Genomic DNA, 22,272 nt, shown 5'->3' on the forward strand with positions numbered 1-22,272 from the left:
GTTTTCTCGACTTGGTTTTATGGAATAGAAGCTTGGACCTTGAATGCTGCATCAATGAAAAAACTAGAATCATTCGAGCTGTGGGTGTACAGAAGAATTCTGAAAATATCGTGGACAGAACACGTCACAAACAAAGAGGTTCTGAGAAAGATGAATAAAGAAATGGAAATCCTAAAAACCATCAAAACAAAAAAATTGGAATATCTCGGACATATTACACGTGGACAGAGATACAGCTTGCTCCAATTGATTATGCAGGGAAATATTCAAGGAAAGAGAAGCATAGGGAGACGCAGAATATCGTGGCTGCGCAACCTGAGAGAGTGGTACGGATGTACACCAAATGAACTTTTTAGAGCAGCCGTCTCTAAAATACGAATAGCTATGATGATTGCCGACCTCCACCTCGGAGATTGCACTTAAAGAAGAAGAAAGGGCAATAAGCAATCAAAGAAAGATTACTAGAATCCGTAAAATTGGCTCAGTTAAAACCTATAACTTCTCTGTAATTGAATACACGCTTTTTAAAAGCTACACCTAGTTGCTTAGAAGGAGCTTCAACCAACATCTAAGACCCAAGCGATAATAATATATAAGCGGTGATAATTTCTGGCATTCATACTTCCTCATTGTGGTATCAATCATCATCATCCAGCCCTTTGTGTCCACTGCTGGACATAGGCCTCCCTCATTTTTGTCCATTGTGCTCTATTTTGAGCACTTTGCATCCAATTTCTAGACATTTTCTTGAGATCGTCAGTCCAACGAGTAGGTGGTCTTCCTCTACTTCTTTTGTATAATCTCGGCCTCCACTCAAGTAATCTCTTCGTCCATCTCCCATCACTGATTCGGGCGACGTGTCCGACCCAGTTCCATTTCAGGGTGGCAATTCGGGAAATTACATCGGTAACTCCTGTTCTTCGTCTTAAGTCTTCATTTCTAACTCGGTCACGAAGCGATATACTCAGCATTGATCTTTCCATTTTCCTCTGGGCTATTTGCAGTATTATAGAAGTTGTAGCTGTTAATGTCAAAGTTTCGGCACCATAAGTCATCACAGACAATACACATTGGTCAAATGTTTTACGTTTTAAAGAAATTGGTATATCGCTTTTAAAGATGTCTTTGAGTTTTCCATAGTCTGCCCATGTTAGGTTTATTCTTCTTCGTAGTTTGTATGTTTGGTTGTCTCTTGTAATTTTTATTTCGTGTCCAAGGTATATGTATTTTTCCACTAGCTCTACTCTGTTGTCTCCAATATTGATATTTCCGCTAGGTACAGTGGAACTCAGATAATTCAGCCCCCGATAACCCGGAAGTCCGGCTAACCCAAACCGATTTTTATCAGACAAACATTTCAACAATAAAAATGTATGTAATATAATATTTGAGAGATAATGGGTATTTGTGTAATTTGAACTACATTATATACGATAGTAAAAATGACTCATGGCACACGACGTTCATTGTCGTGTTATAGGAAACAACAGGCACCTGTAGTATCTTTTATTTATTTCAAACTGTCTTGGCATTTTTTAAAAAAGGCTAAAAGACTATTAAAAAATTCTTTTTTAAACAATGGTCTCAGTCTTCACTGTTATTAAATAACATAACATCGTTGCGATTGAGACCGTATTGTGTGTGGTACAGTCGTATTGTTCGCTTCCGTTCTGTAATCGTTCGTAAATCTATTCAGAGTTTGTGTTTGCGTGTTTTTTTGTCAACGTAATGGCAACAAAACGTAAAAATGTTGTAGTGACAATGGAAAAGAAACTAGAAACATTAGGTAGAATTGATAAAGGCGTAATTGATACGTAATTTAGATGTGTACTGTGCATACATATTTTATGTTATTTCAATTATAACGGAGTTTATCTGTAAGTATACCGTATTTTATTAATTTTTACCATTTTCTCCGGCTAACCCGGATTTTCGATAACTCGGATCGGCCGCGGTCCCGATTAATCCGAGTTAACGTAGTTCCACTGTACTAGGTTTGTCTAGAATTTTGTTTTGGAGATGTTTATTTTAAGACCTACACTGGCACACACTAACTGAAGTTCATGTAGCATTGTACATATCTCCTTAAGGTTGTCAAAGAATAAAACTATGTCGTCTGAGAATTTCAAATTTGTTAATCTTCTACCGTCGATATTCAGGCCTCGCTCTTCCCAGTTAAGTTTTTTACAAGCATATTCTAGTACCTACTGCGGTAAACAGTTAAGGCGATAAGGTATCGCCCTGTCGGACTCGTCTGCCGATTGGGATATGGTCCGTATTTTTTTGTAGTTTCACCGACATAGTTGCGTTCCTGTATGTATTGTAAATTAACCTTGTATATCGGTAGTCAATGCGGCATGCTTGTAGTCTTCTTCTTCTTCATGTGCCATCTCCGCGACGGAGGTTGGCAATCATCATGGCTATTTTGATCTTAGATGCTGCTCTGAATAGTTCGGTTGATGTGCATCCGTACCATTCCCTCAAGTTACGCAACCACGAGATTCGTCTCCTTCCTACACTTCTCTTGCCCTGGATTTTCCCCTATATAATCAACTGAAGTATGTTGTATCTCTCATTACGCATAACATGCCTCAGGTACTGCAGCTTTCGTGTCTTGATGGTTTCCAATATGTCCAGTCTTTTGTTGACTCTTCTCATGACTTCGTTGTTTGTTATATGCTCGGTCCATGATATCTTCAGGATTCTTCTATACACCCACAGTTCAAATGCTTCCAACTTTTTAGTAGTCGATGCGTTAAGTGTCCATGCTTCTATCCCGTAAAGCAGAGTGGAGAAAATATAACACCTTGCCAGCCTAACTCTAAAGTCTAATTTCAGTTCTCTTGCACAAAGTACCTTTCCATTTTATTGAAGTTTGTTCTTGCTTTCTCTATTCGAACTTTGATTTCTTTGGAGTAATCGTTTGTGTGATTATTGTGCCAAGATAGTTGTAGTTTTCTACTTGTTCTAAAGTTTTACCTTTAATTGTCAGGCTTTCATCATTATTTTGGGTTTTTGATATCCTCATAAATTTAGTTTTCTTGATGTTTATTGATAATCCATATTCTTCTCCATACTCAACTATCTTGTTCATTAGCTTTTGAAGGTCTTTAAGGTTGTCTGCTATTATGATAGTATCGTCCGCATATCTTCTTATTCTTCTTCTTCTTCCTCTTTATAATCAATTCTGCTTGTTCATTGGCGGATTGATACCTCTATGGAAGGTTGTCACTCCATCTTTTGCGCGGTCGGCCGATACTTCTTCTGCCGATTGGTGATTTATCTCATGCTATTTTGACCACACGTGTCTCCCCCATTCTGGTTATGTGGTTGTTCCATTCTTTTTTTCTATTTAGTGCCCATTCCTTTATACACTGTACGTTACATTGTCTTCTAATATCTTCGCTCCTCTTTCGATCTCTCAGTGTATTTCCTGTAATTCTTCTCAGTACTCTCATCTCTGCCGTTTCCAATAGCCTTTGTGTTGTGGCTGTATCGGGTCTTATTTCTAATGCATATGTCAGTATTGGTCTTACACTGGCTTTATAAATTCTTAACTTCATCTCAGTGTTAATATGTCGGTTTCGCCATATAGTGTTATTAAGGCATCCTGCCAATCTATTTGCTTTTTATACTTGATTTCTCACTTCTTTGTCTAGATCTCCATAACTTGACAATGTAATTCCAAGGTATTTTACTTCCATTACTTGTTCAATACTGATACCATCAATTTCTATTTTGCATCTGATTGGTCCTTTACTAATTACTATTGTTTTGGTTTTCTGACATGAAATTGTCATATTGAATTCTTTTGCTCTTATGTTAAATCTGTGGACTAATCTTTGCAGACTATCTTCATCTTGAGCTATCAATATTGCGTCATCTGCGTAACAGAGTATTTTTACTTCTTTGTTTTCCATTCTATAACTTCTTCCTTTGTTGACGTTTTTAATGATTTCATCCATGATTAAATTGAAAAGCATAGGACTCAATGAGTCTCCCTGTGTTATTCCGCTGCCTATATCTATAGGTTCTGTAAGTTGTCCATCAATTCTGACTTCCATTTTGTTATTTTGGTAGATGTTCTCAATAGTTTTTATGATATCTAGAGGCACTTCTCTATTATACAGAAGATGGATTACATCTTTGAGTCTTACTCTGTCAAATGCTTTCTTTAAGTCAATCAGACATAGAAATGCTGGTCTATTATACTCTAGTGATTTCTCAGTAATTTGCTTTATGACGAATATTGCATCTGTACACGATTTTCCAGTACGAAAACCCTGTTGTTCATCTGCTAAACTTACCCTCTGCGCATATCTAATGTTGTTAATTGGCGTTCCATTTACCTTTACTCCTGCTGTTTCTCCCTCAAGAGCTCTTTTCTTAATTTCTTCAGAGTATGCATTGAATAGTAGTGGTGATAATACACACCCCTGTCGCACTCCTATTTTAATTTCCAATTCTTCTGATATGTGTTCGTTAATGCGTATGTGTGCTTGCTGTTTATAATATAGATTTGTTATAATTCGAAGGTCATTGTATTGTAATTGATTTGCTTTGAGGACGTCCATTAGCTGTTTGTGGCGGACTTTATCGAAAGCCTTGTTGTAATCTATGAAACAGACGTACATATCCTGGTTCACGTCCACGTCATGCTTGTAGTGCTTCCAGAATTTTGTCAAATTCTACCGTGTCAAAGTCTTTATGGAAATCTACAAATGCCAAAACGAGTGGTCGATTGTATTCGATAGTCTTTCTATTACAGTTTTAATGCTCTGTAGGTGATCATTCGTTCCAAATCCGGTACGAAATCCCGCTTGCTCCATTGGCTGGTAGAAATCAAGTTTTTCCTCAAGGCGATTCGTTACTATCCTTGTAAGGAGTTTGTATAAGTGACTAAGAAGTCTTATAGGTCTGTAATTTTCTAATTCATGGGGATCACCTTTTTTCTACAATAGAATTACTTCAGCATTATGCCATTTGTCGGGTATATTACTATCTAAAAGGCACATGTTAAAAGGGTTTTTTATTTTCTTAAGAAGACTAGTGCCTCCAATTTTGATTGCATCAGTAACTACATAATCCTCGCCTGGAGATTTGTTATTCTTAGCTTTTCTTAGGGCTAGTTTTATTTCGTCTATTGTGATTTCCGGTAGCAGTTCTGATCCTTGGTTGACAATGCCCTTTTTCCTTGTTAATATTTCTGGTACTTGATCTTCTTTGCTATTTACTTTGTGTTGGCTTGTGTACAGCAATTTGTAGAAGTCTTCAACTATTTTAAGGGTTTCCTCTCTGCTGGTTGTAAGATGACCATTTCTATCTTTAATCTTTATTATCTACCTTGTCCCTGTGCTTAGTCTTCTTCTCAATACTGTCATACTTCTATTGTTCTCAATGGTATGTTCGATTTGTTCTTGGTTGTATTTTCGAGTGTCTTGTCTAATAGCTTTGGATATTTCTTTATTTAATTTTTGTAGTTCGTTAGCTTTAGTTTCCGTGCCGCTACTCATTTCTCTTCTTTTCTGCATTAGTTGCCTAGTATTTTGGCTGATCTCTTCTTTTTGAGTTCAAGGACAGAATTTGTTTTGACTTTCCAGTAAGGCATTTGTTAATTTATTATTTAAGTCGTTTATATTACTTTCTGCTTCAATATGCTTCGTTGTGGTATTAATAGTGGGTTGTATTTAATATTAGTTTTAATTTTTTTTTAAATTCTTTCTACTTAGTCTTAGTTTCTTGTTTTTTTTCTTTTTACAAGAGTTTATAATTAGTAAAAGTTTAGAGATTAGTTTAGGGAAATGTTTATGAATGTTGTTCTTATCAGTTTTTTGGCTATAATATTTCAGCTCTGGTTAGTATAGGTATCATGCCTTGTTATGACTACCTTATTAGTTTCTTTCTTTTCTTCTCACGTAGGATGACGAATATAGCATCCGGCTATATTATGATGATTGGTCTAATCCTGTTACTACTGCCGGTTTCGAGCCTGGAAGAAGGAGAAGAGTTCACATGTAAACCAGGCAAAAAACTATTTCAACTATAAAGTCTTAGTTAAATGGTCGTTGTTTGGCAAACAATTTGGAATATTTTGGGTTTTTTACTGCTTTATTGCCTCAAATTAATGTGATTTGTTTTTATGATGTGTAATTTTTACATCTACAGCCATCATTGCATATTTTATTACTTATTGTGCAACTGCTCCATTAGAAAAAAATATTATAAAACTTAGTAGTTCACTGAGTGCTGCCCAGATCAAGACCATATTTTTATGTGATTGTATCCGTCATCGTGATATTCTTTCTACAGTTTCTTACAAATTTATCATTTTCTCTTTATAAATTTATATAAATTTGTTTTCAGAAATTATATCAATCATTTTAATAATTAGAGAATAATAAGTTTGTAATGAAAAACAACTTACGAGAATAAGATCTTGAATTAAATTGGCTACTCCTCTATTAGCTATGACAAGTAATCTAGTGATAGGTCCGGGAATGCCTTCGCTGTATTGGTGATCTGCGCTTTTCTGGGCACCTTCACCATCAACGCCATCTGGTGAATTGGCTTTTTCATCTGATTCTTCTGTTGCTCCGGATCCAGCTACCAACTGTATAAAAAAAATAAAAGTATTAAATTATCAATTATTTTGCATAAAATCACAAACGAATAATAAAAGCCAGTCCTTTGTTATCAACTTTTAGGTGCTTTGATTTGGTTAGAAAAATGTGTAATACCGTAATACCCAATAATACTTTATTGCTTTTTACAAATATATTTTTAAACTATAAATATTTACAATATGTACTCAGTATATACACGTGATGGTCCTTGGGCCCACCATTAAAAATATTACCTCCTTCATCAGACTTTTTTATTCAGTTATTCATGTCGAAGCGGACAACTTTTCTATTTCGGAAAATTTTCGAAAGGGGGTTTTTAAACTTTAGTACGTCCGACAACTGGACTACCCTTAAAAATTTATCGGAAGATATTACTGGTAAACTGGTATTTTTATCAAACAATCTTGCAAAAAAATCATCATTTATGACTCCACAGTACGCCCCCAATAGGGGAGGGGGGCGCACGGATCATGAAGACTAATATAATTTATACCCTTACAGCTAATTTTTGCAGGATTTTTTGTTAAAAATATTTACAATTAACTGGTAATATTTTCCGATAAATTTTTAAGGATACTCCAGTTGTCGGACTCACCAAAGTTTAGAAATCTCTATATTTACGAAACGCCCCCCTCCGAAAATTTTCCGAAATAAAAAAGTTGTCCGATTCGATATGACCTAAAGTCAGGATTCTAAGCATTTTGCATTTTTTTATTTTTTTTTTGCTTATACTTAATTAGGATTTTTAGTAAAACTGCGTATTTTAAAGATGTGTTGCTTATCTGTGTTTATTTTACTTCTTATGATAAACTATAGTGAAATTTCATGTTACTTCCTGTCTTAAGCAAAATGCTATGAAGTATACAGAGCTATAAAACTCTAATTATTCAATAAACCATAAGAATTTTAATCCCTTAGGCTTAGGAGATAAACGGGAGAACCCATCGTTATACCTGTCATGTAATAAACTAATATTTGTCTGCAGACAGCCCACATTTATTATATTATTGTAAAATAGTACCAGTACATTTGTCTAAATTTAAATACGTACCAATCACATCTGCAGATATTGAAAGAACTTTTTCTACGTATAAATATAATATTATGTATACAGATAAAAGACCTAGCTTTTTACAAGAAAATTTTGAAAAACATATTATTGTTAATTGTTTTTATGCTAATGGCCATGAATAAAAAATATATTAATATGTTAATTATTTTTAGATTTTTTTTATTATATTATAGCTTAACACTTTGGTAATTTTTTATTTATTGTTAATAATACGATAATTAAAAATAAATGTAATTTAATGTTAATGTCCTTTATTCATATTTATATCATTATATCCATGTTTTCTTACACATTTTTTCCTTGAACCTTGCTTATTTCATAAAAACTTTGCTTATTTTTGCGACATTTTGTGCTTATACAAGTGCTTATTTTGACGTTTCTGTCATGCTTATAATCCGGACTTTACGAAAAAAAAGTCTCATGTGGGAGGTAATACATTTTTTTAAAGGTGGGTCCAAAGAATATAAATTTAGAGCTTGTTTTTTATATTATTCTTTCAGATTTAGAAAAAATTGCAAAAGATACTGATCTGCACCTATAGTTAATGATAAAATATCAACAAAGGTAGAGGGATTCCATAAAGGTTTATTCCAATGAAGAACGTGAACAAGAACGGATAAGGTGAACTTGATGGAACGATTTCGACTAGCTACCTATGAATAATCGAGTTTATTGTATAAAGCATTTTTGTACAGTATTGAGTTATTGCAACGCTAGTTTTGCTTGTGCTAGTCTAAATTTCTCTGTGCGTGTTTTTTGAATATGTACTTATAACCAAGTTGGCCTAAATATTGATTTGTAAATAGAAACTTTATTTTCTACAGGTAGGCAGGATTTTCTGCAGATCAGCCTCTCAAACTCTTTATTTTGATATTATTTTGTTTGGATTTTCTGGTAATATGGCATTTGCTAGTAAGTTTATTGTCTAAATACAAAAAACTACCCAAGTATTTAGTGCTAATAGATTATGCTATTGCATAATTGCTACATTCCTTAAACGTACCTCTAGAAAGTGTTATTTTAAAATATAAATTGGCTAAAATATGCATAGAAGTAATGTGTAGTACATAATTAGGAATAGAATGCGGATATCATAATAGTCTAAGAGCTAGTGAACCCTCCGACTAACGGTCGTCCTGTAAGGCTAGAAATTAGTCTAGTGATAATTCATAGCACACCAAGGCTAAAAACCCGTGCACGTGTATCTACCAGGTGAATCGAAAAGTGCAAATATAGGGGGTAAAATAAACTGTCTCCTGTAAAGTTTAAATTTAAGTATGTGTTTGAGTAAGTCATTTAGAAGAAATGTGTACAATGACAGACGATTCTGAAGAGCATAAGACCTTGCCAGGCGAGGGAAAAAATTAGGGGTTTTTCCTAAAATTATCTTTTTTTGTACCGAACAAAGTTATTTTAGGTATTTTGAATCATTTCAAACAGAAAAGGTCTTTAGTGACTTTTCTCTTAGGTTATTAGTTTTTGTTATAATATAAGCGATTAAAAATTTTGAAAATTGCGAAATCGGCCATTTTTAACCTTAAATCGGACATTTAACTAAAAATATCAATATTGCCAAGGTAGGTAGATATTATTTAAACATTGATTGATGAAATCCCGAAGAGTTTTTTGCAATACAATATCGAAAACCCCTTTGTTTTTTAATTGCTAATCAAGCGGGCTCAACACTGTAGTATAAATGAGGACGTTTGAGTTTGCATAAATTCATTATCTCGAGAAGGGGCAAATTTGAAGAGAAATCCTCAGACAGGTCGATTTTTATTTTTAAATTAGGACTTTTTGGCATATATATAATACTAGTGACGCAATCCATCTAGTCATGATGACGTAATCGATGATTTTTTTTAAATGAGAGTAGGGGTTGTGTGATGCTCAATTGAAAGGATATTTAATTCTCTATTTAGTAACATATTTCATTCTTCTGTAACATTCTTCTTTTTGTCTTAATTAATTTAATAAAATTTTTTTGTACACCCTGTATAAATAATTATGTTAATGTCTTTATTACTGAATAGAAAATTAAATAACCTTTCAAATGAGCTATTACACAACCCCTACTCTCATTTATAAAAATCATCGATTATGTCATCACGCCCAGACGGATGACGTCACTAGTATTATATATATGCCAAAAAGTCCTAATTTAAGAATAAAAATCGACTCGTCTGAGGATTTGTCTTTAAATTTACCCTTTCTCGAGATAATGAATTTATGGCAAACTCAAACGTCCTCACTTATACTACAGCGTCGCGCACGCTTGATTAGCAATTAAAAAAACAAAGGGGTTTTCGATATTTTATTGCAAAAAACTCTTCGGGATTTCATGAATCAATGTTTAAAGAATATCTACCTACCTTGGCAATATTGAAATTTTTAGTTAAATGTCCGATTTAGGGTTAAAAATGGCCTATTTCGCAATTTTCAAAAATTTTAATCGCTTATATAACAAAAACTATTAACTTAAGAGAAAAATCACCAAAGACCTTTCCTGTTTGGAATGAATAAAAAAATCTAAAAAAACTATGTTCGATGCAAAAAAAAATAATTTTAGGAAAAACCCATAATCTTTCCCTCGCCTGGCAAGGTCTTATGCTCTTCAGAATCGCCTGTCATTGTACACATTTCTTCTAAATGACTTACTCAAACACATACTTAAATTTAAACTTTACAGGAGAAAGTTTATTTTACCCCCTAAATTTGCACTTTTCGATTCACCTGGTAGATACACGTGCACGGCTGATGCCTGCCAGGTCATGGTTTTTAGCCTTGGTGTGCTATGAATTATCACTAGACAAATCTCTAGCCTTACAGGACTACCGTTAGTCGGAGGGTTCACTAGCTCTTAGACTATAAATACGCTCACCGGCACAAAATTCCGCCACTAAAAAATTTTCATTAAGTTTGACAATTTACAACTTTATTATTTGTATTCCGATTTCAAGATTCTTGCCTTAGTTTGTAGGTACATTTATTAATATTGTTTGTTATTATTCCGGTAACAATTATTTTTTTGCTTAAATCGCATTATATGGGGGCGAATGGAAGCGTTGTATTTTCTCCTAATTTTAAAAAATTCTGTGAAAAAATTGACCGGTTTTGTTTCATACTACTTTCATAATACTCTTTTGGAGGCATCTCTAAGATTTTGGTTTTTAATTATCCGAATATCACTTTTCTTCTAAATGCTGTAAATATGAACACTACTTTGGAGGTTTGTTTAATTGAACATATCAAACGCACTAGAATTAACAACACAAAACTAAATTAACAACAAAACAAAACAATTCAATGGCGGATATGTCCACCTCTCGCAGCAACGACTGCTCGCAATCTGTTTGGCATCGAATAAATAAGACGTGTTATCCTTGCCTGGGGAATATCCCGATATTCCTCTATCAGGGTCATAACTGTACCAACTTTTCTGGAGGCCTAAGATGATGGCGAATAGCTATTTTCAATTCATCCCATAAATGCTCTATAGGATTGAGATCTGGACTGAATGCTGACCATTCTAATCTTATCAATCCAACCTCTATTTTAGATATGTTTATAAGTCAGTAGTGTTTTTGTTTCCAAAAAATTGCGCAGCTCTTACAAGAAAAGTGATATTCAGGTAATTTAAAAAACAAAATTTTAGGGATACCTCCGAGATAATATGAAAGGAGTGTGAAACAAAATCAGCCCTACAATTTTTCCATCAAATTTTTTAAAGTTGGGAGAAAATACGACGCTTCCATTAACCCCCGTATAATGCCATCTAAGCAAAAAAATGTTGTTACTGGAATAATAAAAACAATATCAATACATGTACGTACAAACTGATGCAAGAATTTTGAAAATTATATTACAAATAATAAAGTTAGGTATAGGTTGTCAAACTTAACCAAAAATTTTTAGTGGCGAAATTTTGTGCCGGTGAGTGTAGAAAATAATAAACTTGATAGTAAATCTAAAATTTTTACAGTTTCAAAATTTCTTTCAACAAGTCCCTTTACATTTTTAAGTTCTTTCATGGAGAAGAAATATTCATGGCTCCGAAACCTTCGTCAATGGTTTATCAGCAGATCAACTATTACATGCCGCGTAAGATCGAGAACAATATCGGCAAATTGTCATGGAAGCTACCCACGCCTAAAATTTGGGCACGGTACTTAAAGAAGAAGAAGAAGCTCCTTCAGTAAACTTCTGCAAAGATTTCAATCTACTGCTATTATTTTCCATGAACGTGTTTTTAGGAGATTTTTAGCATCCTCATCTACTATTTCCCTTATCATTTTTGGCAGGCCCGGCCCTAGAAAATTTGCCGCCCTGGATAAGATCGGCGACCCCCTTGGTAGACTCAAAAACTCAAAAATTTCACCGTGGCTCTTAATTCGCTGAAATCTATCATTTAATGCATTAACGATTGTGTCTATAATTTTTAAATCGAAGTCAACTTAATACCATTTTTCGCTTTTCTCTTATTACTGTGCCTCCGATTTTCGGATTCTCGATTTCTAACTTTGATGATAGCTCTTTTGCGCCTGTCAAATAGCCCTGGAATCTTAAATCACTTCTGAGAGACCTAAAATGGATTTCCGTTTTTTCTAATAAACTTACAGCTTGATACACTCCCATATCAATACTCTGCAGTGATTTGCTGACTACGTTGATATGAAGTAAAATGTTATGCCATATTACCACAGAGCAAAGAAAAGTACAATCACGAATTTGATTTGCCAAACAGCTTGTCTCATGAGCAACCATTTTATTGTTGTTTTTATTGATAGACATTTCTACAAAAGCATTGTAGATTTCTTCAATTTGGTATCTGATGGGAGTAATGGCATCAATTCAACTTTCCCATCTAATTTCGGAGAAAGGTTTCAATTTTAGGCTAGAAATATGATTTTTCAATACAGCCCAACGATAAATAGATGCTGAGAAAAAGTTGTAAATTTTTATCACTAAGGAAAAGAAAAAAACTGCAAACTGTGAGGCTTTAGCAGCATCGTTCACGACTAAATTGAGTGAATGGCTAGGCTAGAACATGGGACAAAAAATGCTCCAGGAATCATTTTTAAAGTTTTGTTTTGAACTCCCAAGTTCTTCCCTTTCATGTTTGCCCCATTATCATACCCTTGTCCTCTCATATCTTCCAAAGCCATTCTCAGTTCATTCAATTTTTGCAAAATAACTTCTGTAAATCCCAAGCCAGTCGTTGCCAGTACAGGCAAAAATCTAAGAAAATGTTCTGCAATTTTTACACTTTGTTAAGAACAGGAACCTAAATCGACAAAACGTACAACAATAGTCATCTGTTCCACTCCAGAAATATCAGGATGTACAATCTAAAATTATACTATAATACTTTGCTGATTTCAAAAAGTTTAAAATTTTATTTTTGATTTGGTCATAGAGGAGCTGAATAATTTCGTTTTGAATACGTTTTCCCAAGTAGTGATGCTGATTGTTACTACCATTCGTTGTTCTCCAAATGTGCTCTTGTAAAACAAAATAAAATTTTCCCAAAGAGCTCAACAAGTTTTAAAAAATTACCATTGTTTTGATGAAAAAATTTATCAGAATCGCTTCTCAGTGGAAGACAATGTTGTGCTAGGAACTGTATTATTGATATAAGTCGTTCTACATAACTTTTTGTGTTTCTTCGTCTACGGTTTTGTCCGATTCTTGTCTAATTGCTAGTTCTACCCACTGTCGCTGTGACTGTCGATGAGCTGGAGACTTAGCGTGGCTGGACAAAGTCATAAATATGTTTAATCTAACATGTAAAATTTAATTTTGACATTGGAAAATATTCTACAGAAAAACCAATACACAGAAATATTTGTCTTAAAATAAATTAACCACTTTCACTCAAGAGTTTCACCATTGCACATTTTGTATCTGTAGTACTTAGTTGTAAATCTACGGGCATCTATCTAGAAATCTGAATTATCTTTCGGGCACAACTGAGCCTCTGCAACGGATAATTTTGGCGGGGGCGTCTTGTTACCAAAGTTGTTCTAACAAAATCATTAATTTTATTGGGCCACTTTGCTGGATCATAATAAATAATAACATTGTTACCTGTGACAGTAGTAGTGTCATCAGTAGATGACGTAGATGCTGATGATTGTCCTAGATGACCGTCGTTCGCCGGAGAGGGGGCGGCAGCAGATGTGGATGCTAATGATATTCCTAGGTGACTGTCGTTTGTCTTGCCGCCTTGTTCATAATATTGATTTTTTATAATATTAAAAACATAATTTTTTATTATTCAATTTCAAAAATTGGCTGTTCTCTAAAATTTGCCGCCCCTAAATTCTGCCGCCCTGGGCAGCCGCCCAGTTCGCCCACCCCTGGGGCCGGGCCTGATTTTTGGTCTTTCAACAGGTATTTTTCCTTAAATTCTTGCATTTAGTAATTTTTTGGGAATTCTGTTCTCATGCATCCGGACCACGTGTCCTGCCTACCGTAATCGTGCTAGTGTTGGCTCTCTATATTGTTCGTATATTTTTTTAATAGGCTATGTCTAATCCGACAGTTGTTAATTTCACTGATTGAGTGTCATCTGTCAGGTTTTTATTCCTAACACGCCTAAAACTGCAATCTCTTTAAAGCGACTGTCATTTGCGCTTGACGCAAGCGACTAACGCACTGGTTGGTTGGTCTCTCTTGTCAATTTAGACGCACGCAATAAAACAGGTGATATTAAACTTAACAGAAACTTCATATATTAAAAGAGTCGGAATTGGAAAATAGCATTGAAAAAATGAGGCTACATACCTTCAAAAAGAATAAAACTCATGGAATTTATCTGGAGAATTAATAAGGAGAATTAAACTGTCTACAATAGTTTGTTTATGATCTACAATATTTTATACTAGCATCTAGCATTAGCAATCTAGCATCGTTGCTAGCTTCCATTTTACAATAAAATCAAAAATATATATTCAAAGTTTCATACTGCAAACAAAAAACTACTTTCTTCTCACAGAACACGTGTCGATAACCTGCAAAGGCTCAATTTTTTAGTGGTTTGTGAATTGGACGCAGCTGCTATTATACGCAGTTGCTGCTAATTCCTTGCGTCAGATGCACAAGACTGTTTGTAGTTATACAATTACCATTTGACGAGTGCACATGCACAAGGCTTCGTGTTTACTATAATAAGAAAATTTTTTATTGATTTTTGAGATAATCTATACTTATTGTCTTGCATCAGCATTTTACTGTCTTACGTATGTACTTACAAAGAATAATACCAGAATTATTGCACAAAATCTATTTTTAGAAACCGCATAAAAACTCTTTTGTTTATTTCAGGATTTATATTCTATTGTTGCATACTTTTAATAATGTTTACATCTATAAATATTTCATTCAACCTTAACTTAAAAGTACTTAATTAACTTAATGACCAAGTAATAAAATACTGTAATAATTATTTGTAATTATTTTATGTACATTTTATAGATATTTTTCATGCAATAAATATATACAATATTAGTACCTGCTACTTAAAATACTTAAACTTAAACAATATACAATTTTTCTAATTTTTCAAATATTTAAGGTTTTATTTATCTCTAAAAAATTTAATTCAGATTCAGTAAGAACCTTCAATTGTTTTATATTTATATTATATTTCTTAATGAATTGTTTTTAATCTAAGTAGTCCAGAAAGCCACTGCGCATCCGCTAGGAAAAATATTCTAATTCGGATTTTTTGCGCAATCTTACTCAAAAAGGACTACTTTTAACAAATTTGCATGTTGCCAGGACCAAAAGGTGGTCAGAAATTTGTTAAACGTTTTTTTTTGTTTTTTTTCCTAAAATTATTTTTTTTGCATGGAAAAAAGTTTTTTTTCGGGTTTTTGGATCATTCCAAACAGAAAAGGTCTTTAGTGACTTTTCTCTAAAAATGATAGTTTTTGACATATAAGCGATTAAAAATTGAGAAATTGCGAAATCGGCCATTTTTAACCCTCAAAAACTATGTGAAAAACTAACAATTTTAATGTTGCCAAGGTAGGTAGATATTCTTTAAACATCGATTGATGAAATTCCGAAGAGTTTTTTGCAATACAATATTCAAAACTCCTTTGTATATTAATTGCTAATCAAGCGTGCGCGCCACTATTTTCCACTGACAATATGGTGCAAATGAAAGGAATACATTCGTTATTTCGTAAACCGGCGACTTTAAGGAAAAATCCCGAAACAGGTCGATTTTTATTTTTAAGTTATGATATTGTGGCATATATGGTATACTAGTGACGTCATCCGTCTGGGCGTGATGACGTAATCGATGATTTTTTTAAATGAGAATAGGGGTCGTGTGGTAGCTCATTTGAAAGGTTCTTCAATTCTCTATTCAGTAATGTAAACATTTACATAATTATTTATACAGGGTGTCCTTCTACTTCTTTTTTTGTAAAATAATTTAATTTAATAAAAATTTTTTGGACACCCTGTGTAAATAATTATGTAAATGTTTTTATTACTAAATAGAGAATTGAAGAACCTTTCAAATGAGCTAGCACACGACCCCTATTCTCGTTTAAAAAAATCATAGATTACGTCATCACGTCCAGATGGATGACGTCACTAGTATACCATATATGCCACAATATTATAACTTAAAAATAAAAATCGACCTGTTTCGGGATTTTTCCTTAAAGGCGCCGGTTTACGAAATAGCGAATTTATTCCTTTCATTTGCACCATACTGTCGGTGGAAAATAGTGTCGCGCACGCTTGATTAGCAATTAAAAAACAAAGGAGTTTTGAATATTGTATTGCAAAAAACTCTTCGGGATTTCATCAATCGACGTTTAAAGAATATCTACCTACCTTGGCAACATTCAAATTTTCAGTTTTTCACATAGTTTTTCAGAGTTAAAAGTGGCCGATTTCGCAATTTTTCAATTTTTAATTGCTTATATGTCAAAAACTATCATTTTTAGAGAAAAGTCACTAAAAACCTTTTCTGTTTGGAATGATCCAAAAAATCTAAAAAAACTTTTTTCCATGCAAAAAAAAATAATTTTACGAAAAAAACAAAAAAAAACCGTTTAAAAAATTTTTGACCACCTTTTGGTCCTGGCAACATTCAAATTTGTTAAAAGGAGTTCTTTTTGAGTGAGATTGTTCAAAAACTCCGGATTAGAATATTTTTCCTAGCGGATGCGCAGTGGCTTTCTGGACTAAAGGCCTTTTTACTTGGAAATGTATGGCATAATTTTTACATTTGACTTTAAGCGAATAACCTATCTACTACATATCTGGTGGTCGGATAAGAAACCTCCTCTACCGAATAGGGTACTATGATCCCAAAGAAACAATCATTCTAGAAAGTTTTGTTCTTTTTTATGCCTACAGATCAAATTTTCACAGCTTGGTAAAGCCAAGAATATATTTTTCACAGCTGCATTTTGAAGTGTTTGGATAAATTACGCATATGAAGATAACCGATTTTAGATCTCTCATTGTACTAGTACACTTTAGAACAGAGGTAGGCAAAGCGGCGCCCGCGGGCGCCGCTGCGCCCTTCAATAAATTTTAGTGCGCCCTTTAACTATTGTTAATTCAGACAAAAAATTCAAAACGTATATTTTTTATACGTTTATATTTATATATTTGTTATGTCAAAAAATAAACTCCTGGACAAAATTAACGCACCACTCATATTTCTCTCAATAATCTTTATTTATTGATAATTTACTGTACGACAAGTTGCCTATGGACCTTGTTTGAAAGTGACAGTGGTTATGTAAGCTAATAATAGTTTTGTTTTAACAATAATTTGTATTAAACTTCGTTTTAGACTAAAAGTGAGTTAAACTTTTCATAAAAAGTGCCGATTAAAGCAAAGTGCTTGTGAGAAACAAGCTTTTTATTGTGATATTTTTCATCACATACATGTTTGGAAGTTAATTTGCATAAAAATCAAATAAAAAAATGAACCGCCAAAGAAATTTGTCAATGGAGGAGGCAGTGCGAGCATCGACTCTCCTAGATGAAGGATATTCAATGCGATACGTTGCTGGTTTGTTAGGAAGACATCATTCCAGCATCAGTGGCAAGGTGAGGCGATATAATGAAATAATGAAACAGGGTCGTACCATCGAAGACCAGGGCAAGGGCGAAAACGTTGCACTAATCAAATTGATGATCGTTTTTTGAGACAACGTGCTCTCTCAGAGATGGGAGTCACCAGCAATTTGCTAAAAAATGAACTAGCAGATGTTCGGAATGTAGCGATATCGTCTCAAACAGTTAGAAGACGTTTACATGAAGCAAAATTGAGCAACAGGAAACCGGCCCAAAAACCCTTGCTTACCAGAGAACACAGGGTTCAGAGATTGAATTTTGTAAGATTGCATCAAAATTCTACCATCGATGATTGGAAACGAGGTCCTTTCTCCGATGAGACTAGAGTAAGCCTAAAAGCTCCAGATGGTCGTGAGCGTGTCTGGCGAAGTCGAGAAGAAAGGTTTGCCAGCTGCAATATCTCTCCTAAAGTACCTTCTGGTGGTGGCTCTAAAATGTTTTGGGGGGGAATTTGTTTTGAAGCTCGTACGGAGTTGGTCCCCATACGTACGAGGTCTATGAATGCACATTATTACTTAGACAACATTATTGTCGAACATGTAATGCGTTTTGCTTCGTTTCTTGGACCTAATTTTTTATTCAGGCAAGACAACGCTCGTCCTCATGTGGCTCGACAGGTTATTGGCTACCTAAATGATGTTGATATTCCATTATTAGAGTGGCCACCTAACAGTCCGGACATGAATCCGATAGAGCATCTAGTGGACTATTTCAAAAAAAGATTCGAAGTCGTAGACCCCCTATTGCCAATCACAACCAACTCATTGAGGCAGTTATTGAAGAATGGAAGAATATTCCGCAAGCTCTTGTTGAACATTTGATATCAAACATGCCTCGACGCATAAATGCAGTCATAAGAAGTAGAGGAGGGCCTATACGGTATTAGTGTTGACCCAGATGCATTTTATTGTGTTACTTTACTGATTTTTTTTCTTTTTGCAATTTGGAGTTATGCTAGATTATATACGCATTTCCGGCAAAAACAATTTTTTAACGAAACGATAAAGGAAGTTAAGGTCATGATAAAGTCATCTTGGACTTATTTGTAGGTGTTTATTATTATTTCAATGTAACTTAGTTTTATTTTGTGTTCATATTGTAAATATTTAGATTAATTTAAGTGGTGCGTTAATTTTGTCCAGGAGTTTAGTTGGCGCCCGCCATGAATTTTTAATTTAGTATTTCACTCTTTACATTAAAAACGTTGCCGACCTCTGCTTTAGAAGACCAAAAATAAGCATTTTTTCAAGATTTGTTTTCTCAGAACCTGTATTAAAAATGAACATAAACTATTTTACATATTAATATCTAACTCTTAGAGAATACAAAATATTTATCTTTTTTCATTTATGCACGTAGAATAATATTGTAGAGGGCACCAAAACCGAGGCCTCGAAAAAAAGTAGTTCCGATGGCGGACAGTTAATTTCAGGATTGGGATCTCTGAAATAAAAAAATCTTACGGCATTTGAAAAAGAAAGGTTTCTAACGTGACAATTTACCACTGTTTGTGGAAAATTCTTAAAAAAAAAAATTTTACCGAAATTTGAAAAATTTTTGTGAAAAAATCGCCTGTTTTTCTTTAGTTTTTCATGGTTAAAAAATATTTATTTTTTATTTTTTGGTCAAATTGTGGTAAATTGTCACGTAAGAAAACCTTCCTTTTTCAAATGCAATACGATTTTTTTATTTCAGATATCCCAATGCTGAGATTAACTGTTCGCCATCATTTTTCGAGGCCTCGACTTTAGTGCCCTCTACAATATTAGTGTACGTGCATAAATGAAAAAGTATAAATTTTTTGTACTCTCTAAGAGTTATATATTAATATGTAAAAAGTTTTATGTCCATTTTTAATAAAGGTTCTGAGAAAAAAATTCTTGAAGAAAATTATTTTTTTTTGGTCTTCTAAAGTGTACTAGTACCTTAAGCAATATTATTTCAGAATTAAAATGGCAAATGAAACAAAAAAGAAGCTCGATCAATTAATATTGTGGGACGAATACTTCCCCAGACTCTACTGTCAAATTTTGGTTCCGTGAATTTCTAGTGGTCGTATACCTACATTGGATAAACCACACATTGTATGGCCCTCTCATGCACTTACAGTTTACATTACACCGAATAATATAAAGAAAGTACAGTGGAACAACGATAAGTCGGCCCCCGATAACCCGGAAGTCCGGCTAACCCAGACCGATTTTCATCAGACAAACATTTTAACAATAAAAATGTACTATCCGCTGCAAGATAATTCTGATGGAATTCCCCAGATTATTTTGTGCTTGATATCGGCCCAGTCTCTTAATCTGGGGAATTCCATCTGAATTATCTTGCAAGGGATAGTATGTAATATAATATTTGAGAGATAATGTGTGTTTGTGTAATTTGAACTATGTATACGATAGTAAAAATGACTCTAGGCACACTAGTCTAGTAAAATAAAATTACACTACATGTAAATCAAAATGTAAATTCGTACAGGTTGAAACAAATTTTATATCAAAGTTTAGGTGGGTACAAAAGATATTTTCAAGAAAGTATCCAAATCATACAAGGGGATCATTGTTTAAATAATTAAAAAGGGCTCATTTTTGCAAAAAAATTACTTTTTTAACTGCTGAGGTCATTCAATTACTAATGAAGATCTATGAGACTTTTTTCTGCAAAGTTGAAGGGTAAGTCTTTCACATAAGACTTACTAAATTAAATTTGACCCCCTATTTATTTAAATAATTGTATATAAAACTTTAAAAACAAATTTGCAAAAAAATATTTTTAGCGTTTTAAATAAGCACTATAAAATATCTTGTTTTACACACTAAGTTGTCCTATGTTATCAGTATTAAGAAAAAAAAATTGGTTCAAAAATATTTAATATTTTTTGAGATATTGAATTTGTTTATTAAATGTTACTCTATTTTTTATTGCAAAAACGCGGTTGTTGCCAAAGAAATATTCCCCTGTATTAAATCTTATTATTTTTATTTTTATGTATATTTCCGATAAATGTATTGATAAATTCAAATTTCAATTAAACTTCCCCCTAAAATGGCATTTGAAAATTATTCAAATTTGTTTATAATTTATTTTTTTAATAACGTCGCGGGGATTAAATATTTTGAAATGCCGTTTCGATAATTGGGTTTCTGGGAATTTTTCACTAATTAACAAATTTTTTTGTCTTTTTTTCCTCTTCTTTTCTTTTTCTTGGAGTTATATTATTACGGGCCCTTTTAGGGTTAAGTTTCATTAAGAATATCTCTAAGTTGTAGATTCTAGACACAAAAATATTAAGATTGGTCTAAAATCACTTAAATAAAATGTGACTACTTACTGAGTTACAGGGTGTTTTATTTAAAAATTAAAAAAAAATTTTACCAATTACTTTCAAACTATTTGAAGTATCCTTATCATGCTTGGCAGAAAGTGTGTGTACTATATAGTCTACTAAATTGTGATAAATAAAAGTTTCTAACTACTACCAGAGGCGTACGACAGAGGAAAGTTAATGGTTGACCCTCCCCAAATTCTACGCCACTGAGGGAATTACAATTTTAGCGAAATTTTTCGATTCTCCAATACTTTATATATAAATAATATACTCTTTACTGGTAACGATTAAGTCATTAGTTTTCGAGATATTGGACGTTAAAAATGAAACGGCATAGTTATTTTGATTCATTCATTCATTCATTTTAAACTTCCAATATCTCTCAAACTGATGACTTTATCAATACCAATAAAGTTATTTACATACAAAGTATTGGAGAAACGAAAAATTTCGCTAAAATAGTAATTCACTCAGTGGCGTAGAATTTTGGAAGGGTCAATCATTCACTATCCCCTGTCGTACGCCTCTGGCACTAGCTAGAAACGTTTATTAATCACAATTTAGTAGGGTGTATAATAGCCACACTTTTTGCCAAGTATGATAAGGATACGTCAAATAGTTTTAAAGTACTTGGTAACAATAATTTTTAAATTTTTAAATAAACCACCCTGTAACTCAGTAAGTAGCCACATTTTTTTAAAGAGATTTTAGTTAAATCTTAATATTTTTAGGTCTAGAATCTACAACTCAGAGATTCGACATTCTTAATAAAATTTAACCCTAAAAGGGCTCGTAGTAATGTAACTCAAAAAAAAAGAAGAAGAAAAAACGACAAAAAAATTTTGTTAATTAGTAGAAAATTCCCAGGAACCCAATTATCGAAACGACATTTCAAAATACTTAATCCCCGGGACGTTATTAAAAAAAAACAAATTATAAACAAATTTGAATAATTTTCAAATGCCATTTTAGGGGGGAGTTTAATTGAAATGTGAATTTATCAATACATTTATCGAAAATATACATAAAAATAAAAATAATGACATCTTAAGCAGGTGAATATTTCTTTGGCAACAACCGTGTTTTTTGCAATTTAAAATATAGTAACATTTACCAAACAAATTCAA

The 22,272-nt window shown here is 33.3% G+C and overlaps 1 protein-coding gene across 3 annotated transcripts in view; it reads right to left on the bottom strand.

The window, feature by feature from the left end:
* Positions 1–22,272, bottom strand: part of LOC114325161 (uncharacterized) — a 272,355-nt gene that overhangs the window by 9,665 nt on the left and 240,418 nt on the right. For all 3 annotated transcript variants that reach the window (XM_028273130.2, XM_028273129.2, XM_028273131.2), the window contains one exon: positions 6,425–6,610. In XM_028273130.2, coding sequence (XP_028128931.2) covers positions 6,425–6,610 — 186 coding nt within the window. The remainder of the gene's footprint in view (positions 1–6,424; positions 6,611–22,272) is intronic.

This window comes from Diabrotica virgifera, chromosome 5 (assembly GCF_917563875.1).
Source record: "Diabrotica virgifera virgifera chromosome 5, PGI_DIABVI_V3a".
NCBI lineage: Eukaryota > Metazoa > Arthropoda > Insecta > Coleoptera > Chrysomelidae > Diabrotica > Diabrotica virgifera.